This window comes from Centruroides vittatus, unplaced genomic scaffold (assembly GCF_030686945.1).
Source record: "Centruroides vittatus isolate TY-2023 unplaced genomic scaffold, ASM3068694v2 contig_1213, whole genome shotgun sequence".
NCBI lineage: Eukaryota > Metazoa > Arthropoda > Arachnida > Scorpiones > Buthidae > Centruroides > Centruroides vittatus.
The window spans coordinates 1,968,524-1,979,067 of NW_027120776.1; the positions used below are offsets into that span (position 1 = coordinate 1,968,524).

Here is a 10,544-nt window from a genome sequence, read left to right on the forward strand (position 1 = left end):
TTATATTTTTAAGAATTTCAGATTATAAGGCCTGGTCTAGATCTCGTACCATGTCTCTCGAGCCTTATATATACATATAAATATCCAGAACAGAACTAAAGTTAGAGGTTAACACTCGGGCTGGACTAATGGGCAGTCGGCGGTGCCTCTCGGTTACAGAAAGGCTCTGAAAATATTATAAAATGGTATAAATTAAGTTAAAAATTCAAATATTTTTTTTTAATGTCTGGAAGTGGAGCGGAGCCACATCTCGTCTCTCTTGGCTCTCGTTATACATGCATATTACTAGAATAATTATTCTACGTAATTGACAGTTATAATTTGGTTAAATAGGAACAAATAAATCAGTGCCAAATGGACGGCACCTCTGCCACAATACCAGATCTTTCAACCAGTTTATTTAATAATTGTATTTTACATATCTCGACATCTATTCGCATAAATCAAAGTTTTTATTTGTCTTGCGCTAATCGGCTTTCGTGCCGAACGAAGTCGCTTTTAATTGCGCCGACACATATAAATCTTTTCTTTTTTGTTATTAATTGGTTATCAGAAGAACATATGCATATGTTACTTAAGTTATGTAGAAGTGTATGTATTAATGCAGAGGTAAATAATACAACTTTTAAATGAATAAATAAATTCTAGAAAACTTATTTCTGTAAAAATTTTATTGTATAAATTAAATTGTGGGAAGCACTTATGCAATTAAATGAAATAGAAAATATAAATATGTATTTAAAAATTTGTCTTAAAAATACATACGGGACGTAATATTTAATATACAAATATATTTTTGTTATTTATATATAAATATATTAATTTAAAAATCAATAAGTTCGCTGTATAATAAGCATTCGAGTACATCTTTGAAGAACTTTAGATAATAAATCTATATAAAACAAATGTCAGCAACCTTCGATCATAAAAAGAAAATTGTCCTCGGTTGCTTCGGTTTCAAAACTAGTTTTTGAATTGATTTCTGTGTATACAGGTGGAGTGTATGTAAATATTTCCTTGGAAGATGATTGTCCTTTGGTCATGACATAAAAATAATAATGGAAATCATTTCCTAGTTCCCATTTATCGAAAGACCATTTAAATTTCGACTTGTTATATAATGGGCCTCTGAAATGCGGTTGAGCGAAGGTGATGGATACGAAACGTCCGCCGTTTTTCAACACGCGCGATACCTGGAACGAAATTATTTTTATCAGTAATCAAACGGCAAAACGAAGGAGAGACGACATTTATCTTACGTGTAAGTTGACAGTCGTTTACAAGACATTGCAAATTATATTACGAACGCATGCTTAAACCAGCTTTTCTGGTTTAAGCGTGGCATTCGTTATATTACTGATGCTTATATAGAAATAGTACACGAATATTTTTATGCTACGTGCAACGAGAAATGCAAATTTTCATCTCGAATTATGCAACGTAATTCAAATTTAAACTTGCATAAATAATAAACTCGACTTACGTAAAATGTCAACGACATATTTAACAGACATTATATTTTTAAATATTAAATACTGATTTCTAAGATAATAATAATAACAACTGAGGATAAAATGTTATTTATATGCTATTATCTACTTAGATTATTCACTTATGAGGAAAAATGATACTTGAATTCCAGATTGTTCGTTCGTTTAAAAAAAAAGTAAAACTGATAAGAATTAAAACGACATTAAAATTCCATTCACATGCTTCACATTTTTATTAATATACCATAGACCTTTGTTTTAAGACACCAGTTTTATAATCCCTACTTTTATGACTGGTATGCTGTTTCTATTAATAGATATATGTAACTAAATTTAGGTTTATATGTCTAAAATCTGAATTATTTTGGGCTAATTAATGAATTTGTTCTGTCAAGATAATGTACAATTAAGGCCAGATTTATTTATATTGTAGCTTATGCCTAAATAATGAAGAGATCCCTCTCAGAAATTACTGTCAATCAATCTGTGGTGTGGCTTTAAGCCTTGGTTTATCTAATTACATCTAAATTGAACATTGTGTATACTTTTACATAAATTTGACATCATTCCTACATTTTTACAATGATAAAGTATAAAAATGATGTCAAACTGACACAAAAAATGTACAGATTTTAACAAAATGGGCATGTCTGAGCCCTCTACTGTTCATATTATGAGCAGATTTGACCTATAAAGTAGAAATTATAGAATCCAGCTTAAGGAATTTCCACTCTAGATTGACCTTCTGCTCAAGATTTTTCTAATTTAATTAATTAAGTTTCAAAATTCATTTGTAACTGTTCGTGATAGCGAAGGTGATACCTTAACTGTTTACCTTTAAGTCAAATTCTAGCCTGAAAATCATTAGCTTTTAGACAATTTAAATTATTTCTCTCGGCCATCTTCGGATAGTATTATCAGAGCTGCCCAGAAGAGGATCGGTATGTACGAACTACATATGCCAGAAGATAAACTCGATTTTTGTTATCCGAATGTCGGAAAATTATTTTCCATAATATGCCATAGGAAAAACGACCCCCGGTACAATGCTAACTTCACTTGTGGTCTATCTTTTGACAGTCCCAAGTATTATTATATAAATTTAAACTATATTTTGGAAAATAGAAGTTAAATTTACTAGGCATACAATACGTCTGATGACGGAATTCACCCGGCTCTCGCTAGTTTGACAGAACTACTTCAAGAAATATTTTTAGTTCGGCAAACCAGTTGTTAAAATTGTAAATATTTATTTAGGTAATTTGTCACAAAAAATCTGAATTTGCATGAGACCGGAGCAGATCGAAAGAGAAAAACTATGCAAAAGAGCAACAGGTATGAATGACTGATCTGTGACCTGTCGCAATCAAGTATCTGATGTTTTCTGTTCAACTCGTAGGTACAAATTATAAGCTCCAGCATTTACATCTGCATTTCTGGATCCAGGAAATGCAGGGCAATACGTATATACTTCTAGGATAATTCCGAATACCAATCCAGGTTTCTGAAATTTCCAATTTTGGGGAGCAAGAAACACCATTGAGTATATCCATACATCGACGGGAAACAACTACGCACTCGGCCAATTTTAAGCCGACTCAAATTGTTGCGTTAATCCAATTCTTGGAACACAAAAATTTTGATGAATGTTATCAGCAATCAAAAGAGGGATAAAGAGAAAATGCCAAAGGCAAAGATGTTTCCTTGTTTTATTTATTTGTATGTCTTGGTGGGAGACATTTTTAGTTTGTATCTGACATTATTATTTTTTTTTCTTGACTTCTGATAGTGGGCATTAACCTGAAAGTATTAAGTTTTCTAAGTTTTTCCTCCAAGAAGGCAATTTGAATTGAACTTATGTTTATGAAGTCGCTTCCTTAACAAGTTCATTTAAAACAATGAGATGCTTGTCAAAAATACGAGACGTTAGACAAATAAAATGGACTGAAAATGCTAACGGTTTCGACTGAATTAAGCATAAAAGTATTCCGAATGCAACTTCACGACGATGCTCAACATAATTGATAAAAATTAAATATTTTAAAATTATAATTTGGGTTAATAAAGTGTTATTCTTCCATAGCAAATTCTTTCAATAAACATGTCATGCGAATTTAACTTCAATAAATGCCCGCTTATCTGGCAAGTTTGGCACGACCTCAATCGTTGGGTGATCGAGATTGTACGGCATCACGAGGGTAACATTTTTCATAATGTGTTTGTAATGTAGTATCTACGTGTCATTTTTAGACATCCTTTCAGTAGCCAATACAATATGTACAAACAAATAGAAAATAATCATAATCAGGTACAGCATAAAACAATTTCTTAACTTTTAAAGCAGGTATCTGAAGCAAATGTAGCAAAAATAATGCTCTTGTATCCATCATATGTTATACTTTTACATAAGTTGATTTCTAATGCTAATAAAACATTTTTTAAGATGGCCAATATCTTGTCATCAGATCACAAGCCCAACTTCACAAGTGCCGTCGAGGGAAGGGGCAGAGGATTACTTCCTCGGCGTAAAATCTTCAAGGCTTCCTTTATTAACGAATAAACATTCTACGTATTTTGTCCGTTCAAAAAGCAAAATATTAAAAAAGCCAGCTCTATGCCAGACCGTGTAAAGGCTCTCGACGGCCACGTTTTCGCTCCAAACCAGTAACCGCTTTATCGAACGACTACGAACAAAACCAACTTCCTTAAAGGTTTTTAATGTAAGTCGAGTGAAGATCGAATTTAAAATTTATGTGGGCCTATAAACGTTTGCAATTTGATCGTCAGTTTTCATACTTACAAATGAAAGTGTTTGAAAATTTTATAATTATCTATTAATAAGTAAAATTTATGTAATTTTCTACTTGCTCTACATCCAGATGGATAAATTATTCGTAATTATGCATGTATAATTAATTTATTTTTCCTGTCTATTTCGCAAATGAATCATTCCATTTACAGAGCAATAAAGTATGAAAAAAATAGTAGTGCGGTTTTATCGTACCGAGTTTTAGCTTACTAATTGCGTGCGACATATTTGCCATGCAAATGAATAAAATCTGTAATTCTAATTTAAAATATTGAAAGCCATATTGGGTATCGACGTTAAAACGTGCTTATTTCCACAAATATTTTTTTAAATACTAAGCACAGTTTCGGGATAACGGAATTAAAATACAATTTACAGATTGAATTTAACTGAAAGCTTGCGAGGGCTTTTGCGCAAATTTGCTAGCACTCAAAATGGGAGATTAAGGAAACTGGGAAGGAAATACCATAATTTTCAATTATGCTAGGATATAGAATTTAAATAATAAGTTTAAAAGGAGTAATTTTGTTAAATTAGAATAAAAATTTCTCTATTTTTTTTTTTTACAAAAAAACATTCGAGTTTAAAAAATTGTGTGTGGTGCCATCTGTGATGAGATTTTATTAAAAATTAATTTTATTATTATTAATTACTGTAAAAAAAAGGAAGATACATTACTTTTAGGTAGGGGTGGGTTCTTTAGAAAATTGTAAATGCTAGTAATAAGTGAAATTTTCATTACATCTGACTCATGTGTAGAGGTACAACACCCTGTCTTCTCATCCCATGACAGTTAACCACCAAAATTTAATAGCATCACTGCCTTGTCCATAGAAATAACCCTGCCGAGTTTCGAAACTTTTGGTATATCCAGTCTTGAAATATAATGCATAAACTTGCAGTGTGTCAAAGCATTGAGGAATGAAAAACTGGAAAAAAATTTCCATGTCTGTTCAAAACAACTTATTTAAAATGCATATTAATAAAAGCAAATCATGACAGCTCCAAGATAAATCTTCTCAAACCATTTGATTATATTAAAGCGTAAATTTTTTGTTTTCTGTTTGTCTGATCGTATCGGACTTCGATTTTGTTATTTTTTAAAGTTATTATCTGCTATTAATAAATAAAACAGTTCCAACTTGAAAAAAATTAAAAATAAAAGCCATTTACGTAGAAGGAATATCAACCCTTTCCTTATATGCTAACTCTCCTGTTTAAAAAAAATGTTTCGATTCTTCAGAAATCCTGTATACAACAGCATTAACATCAGTTAAAGTGTACTTTCTTTAACTGCTTTCTGCTCAAACCTAATGTATTGAGTGCAATGACCGAATGGTCAAGCCGGTCGCGGCACTAACGTACTTTTTCGAGCGGTAATTTCTTTTTTGCAAGTTTGTGGATTTGTTGTATAACTGAGGAACCAACCCGTATACCACAGTATCACTTCTTCCCACATATTCGGCATCCAGTTCTTGTATATTCCGTTTAGCCAGTATCTGTGCTACTCTAGGATCCGAGATCAAATACAAGAGGGTGACACAAGGGACTTTTCGTGGGTGGTCTGCCTCAGATATGTCAGGACCTTGCCAACTATTTACCTGAATTGTGAACCTGGCAGAACTCACAACGGACTTAGAAATAACAGGCCCTCTTAGTGCCCATAGGACAGTCAAAAATGAAATATATATACAGAAGAGAGTCGTTTATCCGAATCAATTGGGGACTGGGGTTGTTCAGATAACCGATTATGTATGAAAAATTATATATACCTGTCCGATGTTGAAATTTTTCTCCGTTGCGTGTCACTTTGTGTTGAATTTTCGTCGATTTTAAGCTTAACGGAAATTTTTATAATAATAATCGAGGCTATTGTATCGTTAAAAATTATTTCTTTATTTTGTACAAACAAAATAAATATATTGAAAAATATAAAAACATAAAAATTATACATTAGAAGTAAATCTAGTATCAAAAAAGTTCGATTCGGCACGACACAGTCTGACTGGAAAGCATTCGGATAACCGACGTTTCGGATAACTGGTATTCGGATAAACAACTCTCTACTGTATTTAGGGCATTCTGGATATTGAATATTTGGATTATTCAGCAAATTACTTATCCTATGATCATTTTATACAGTCTTATTCTAGCTTCAACATTTAATTCTAAACTGTTGTTATTAAAAATAAAAATCACAAATAGTAGATTCCAACACTGCTATATTTTAGATAAAAATATTTGTTATATAGTGCAAATTATTCTTCCTCTGTACTATTCATTTATTTCTCTATTATGTCTATATACTGTAGATCAAAGTAGTAATCCAAATGATCTGCCGGATTTTTATTGAGGTAAATTATGGCCACATTAATGTACAGAATCAAAGCAATATGGCTTAGAAGCAGGTAGTTAAGCTGCCATCCTCTACATAATTAAATTTATTAAGAAGACTTAATCAGATTTATTTTGGAGCCATAAAAATTAAAATACTTAATATACCTTAGAATGCAATTATTAAACGAAAACAAAAACTAGGGCATATAGCATTATATATACTACAAAGTATAACGCAGAGAAACCATACTTTCCACATGACTAGAAATTATTACAATCTGTTGATTGTAGCGCTGCAAAACTAAATCATACGTGTAACATTACATTACAGTTTGAGTAAATTAATTTACTTTCAAACACAGTAAATGCATTACAGCATTTATAGTCCATGAAACTTTAACTGTACAGTGCTTGACATATCGAAAACATAAAAACAAACAAGTTTCTGGATTATCTGAAAAACCCCTGGTATCATAAAGTTTGGATAATCACATTTACATTTAAATACAGTGGAACCTCGCTTAATGAGCACCTCACGTAACAAGCAAAAAAATCGACTTGCTGAACGAATGATGTTTTGCATAACAAGTGACCAGGAGAGGGGAAGTCCCAGATTGTGCACATGCTACATCAGTCTGTGTTTAGCACTTGTTCCGTTAGCATCTTGGTGTCGCTCGTGATCACACATATTACTTATAAACATCAACAACCATAGCCCGTTATATAATAAACATGCCAAACGATATGCCAAATTCATTTCTAATATTTAATCATAGCGTTTACATAGCCCAAGAATATTGTTTGGTGTGTTTATCAGAAATATTATCTGTGACTTTTTTCTTTCCTGCAAATTGAATTTGCATTCCAGGTTGGTTCATTCTATGCTAGAAAAAAAAAATGATGATGATTCACACTCCTTAACAATGTATATTGTATAATTTTCTTTGAGTAAACATTATACATAAAATATTTGAGTATTTTTTTTGGTGTGGAATGCATTATCATATTTTACATTAATTTATATGAGAAAAATTGTTTCGCATTACGAGTATGATTCTGGAATGAATTATGCTCGTTAAGCGAGGTTCCACTGTACAGGATTTCCCACAAGTACGGAACCACAGGAGTTAGGTTGATCTTTGTTTATTCTTTTACAGATAAAACGACACTGATTAAGATGAAATGAAGTTATTTTGATGATGGGTTCCTGCACTCAGCACGAAGCTGTGAAAGAGCTTAACAACCTGCATCCAGACTTTTCATTAATCACACACACTAGTATTGATGCAGCCTGTTAAGCTTTCTGACAACTTTGTGCCGACTGCAGGTAACCATTATCAAAATGACTTCATTTCACCTTAATCAGTGTCATGCTTTATCTGTAAAAGAATAAGAAAGATCAACATAACTCCTGTGGTTCCAGTCTTACGGGACATCCTGTGTATTTAAAAAAGATTACATATATTTTAGTTTTTTGCATTATTTAATAATTTATGAAATGGTAAACTTTAAAATATTTAAAATCTGGGCTGTACTATAGATTACCACCTATGGAATTTAGGGACTTTGAGTTTATATTTGAACTCAAGGGACCAAGATGAGTTCAACGATACCCTACTTTTAGACCTGAGACCAAAAATAAGGAAGTTATGTTATTTGCGATTTCTTGCCTTTCACAGTGCATTCCACGCCATTTCAGATTTTTCTGCTGCCTAGCGGTGATGGTCGTCTCCTGGAGGGATAGGTTAGGTTTGTTCGACAAGCCGGGATAGCGGCGCGTAGTACTAGCCGACTACGAGCAATAGCGAGCGTGTCTGGCGGCTGAGAGGCCATAGGCCCCGAGGTCGAGGAGAGCAAGGGTGTGTGAAAAGGAGCAACTGCAGACGATCAGTGTGTTTGTGGATCAACATCTGCCTCTGTTGAAGGTATATATGGCTGACTTGCCGGACTGCCTGTTAAACACGCAATAGGCTTAGCGGAGAGAGCGACGCGACTCCCAATCATCATGCAATCACCGGAAAAACGTATGATAACTTTCTTATTTTTCATCTCCAGTCCAAAAGTAGGGTATCGATGAACTCATCTCAGTCCCCTCAGTTCAGAAATATACTCAAAGTCCCAAAATTCCATAGGTGGTAATCTATAGTATCCCCAAAATCTGAAAGTATTCGTATAAACATAAATCATTTTTACAGTATATTTTACAAAGTATGAATTTTAAATACGGATAGAACTGAAAATATACCTCACTAAGAACTAAATCGATATCGTTAGCAGTCAATTGAGAAATATTCCACGGATCCTTTTCCTTGACCATCATCGAATCAATTGTGGCTTTTTCTATCACCACATCAAAATCTTTATCAGGAAACTTTAATCCTTTTGCATCCATACATAACCACTTCATTTCTGAACAAGTTGCACAATGGTTCTTCATCTTATCAATAACAACATTAGAATAATCTATATTCGTAATGTCATTAAACCCTTCTTTAAACATCCTTTCACTTAATAAACTGTTGCCACAGCCTAGAAAATGTGTAAATTTCTTTAAAAAGTTCACTTTTACATCCCATTTCGGTTAATGTTACCCTTGGTGCCAAGATGGCGACTCGTCTCTGATTCCAGCAAGGAAACAGTGGGACGCACGTTCTAACCTGACCTATTCTAATAAATTACCATAATTATTAGCATCCAAATTATTAGAATAGGTTAGTTTGGGTTAGAACGTCGTCCCTCTGTTTCCTTGCTGGAATCGGAGACGAGCCGCCATCTTGGCACCTAAGGTAACATTAACCCAAATTTCATATAATTGTAAACGTATATTTCACGAAATCACTATTAATTACTAAGATTTACTTCATAAACTTACCTAACATTAATATTTTATCTGTAAACTTAACATATTGAGTGATTAGATGCGAGAGTGAATCGTAATGCAGGAGCCAGTCGTTATTTTCTTCCAATTCGTATCTCTTATTCCAATATTCTACATCTTTATATACTTCATTCTTTTTCGGAATTAACGTCATATTTGTAATTACACTTAAAAAGCTATAATAATAATAAATAAATAAATGTTTATCTATGAAAATTATGGTAATCAATAACACCAAAAACACGTGTCTACTTTTTCCCCGCCACCTAGTGGCTGAATTAGGCAAACAAAGAATTTTAATTTAGGAAAAAAAAATTATTAAAAATATAAGTTTTATATATAAAAGTCTTTATTAAAAATTAATCATTTAGTAATATATTATTAAAATAAATTATATAAGAAATTAATCAAATAATCGTGTTTATTTATTTATTTATTTTTTAACTTTACCACAAACATGTCTGTAGACTAGTACTGACACGAGAACCATGTTTTTATGTAATTTAAACATGGTTAAAACATTTATTATTATATTATAACAGTAGAAATCTTTACAATAATTAACTCTTAAATCATCACTCTGCTGGAACTGTCTGCGGGAAAATCTTACATCTTTGGCTGACCAATTTTTACAATTCGGTGCCGAATACTAAACCATTTTTTAAAAAATAAATGAAGAGAAATTCAACAATAGAAATCGAAAAAAAACAAATAATTAAATTTACTCTAGAAACACAGTACACACGACCTCAAAGGACCCAATATGGCGACTGCCGCGATGCATCATGTAATGCATCGCGGCAGTCGCCATATTGGGTCTTTGAGTAATGCTAATACATCGTTTCTAGCAATTATAGTTATTCACAAAGTTAATACTGTAAGCCGTATTTATTACATTAAATTTTTAAACGGATTTAGGTAATAATAAGAAAAGACCTAGAACATCTAGCACTTGTTACGCGCCATTTTGTATCGTCTCAAACTCAAAATGTAAGGACTAAGAGAAAGTAAAAATTTTATCTGAAGCAGA

The 10,544-nt window shown here is 32.4% G+C and overlaps 1 protein-coding gene across 1 annotated transcript; it reads right to left on the minus strand.

Annotated features, from left to right (window-relative positions):
• Positions 1–681: 681 nt before the first annotated feature.
• Positions 682–9,735, minus strand: LOC136985651 (EEF1A lysine methyltransferase 4-like). Its single transcript, XM_067282976.1, has 3 exons — positions 9,509–9,735; positions 8,882–9,165; positions 682–1,193 (listed from the first exon to the last, which is right to left on the minus strand). The coding sequence occupies exons 1-3, from the start codon at positions 9,666–9,668 to the stop codon at positions 909–911; spliced, it is 729 nt and encodes a 242-aa protein (XP_067139077.1). The 5' UTR covers positions 9,669–9,735; the 3' UTR covers positions 682–908.
• Positions 9,736–10,544: the final 809 nt, after the last annotated feature.

Excerpts from the sequence above, each read along its gene's own strand:
- LOC136985651 (XM_067282976.1), bottom strand. The coding sequence starts at position 9,668 with ATGACGTTAATTCCGAAAAAGAATGAAGTATATAAAGATGTAGAATAT. Across the intron at positions 9,166-9,508 it reads AGATAAAATATTAATGTTAG|GCTGTGGCAACAGTTTATTA; the intron begins GTAAGTTTATGA and ends CACATTTTCTAG. Across the intron at positions 1,194-8,881 it reads TCGATTTAGTTCTTAGTGAG|GTATCGCGCGTGTTGAAAAA; the intron begins GTATATTTTCAG and ends ATTTCGTTCCAG.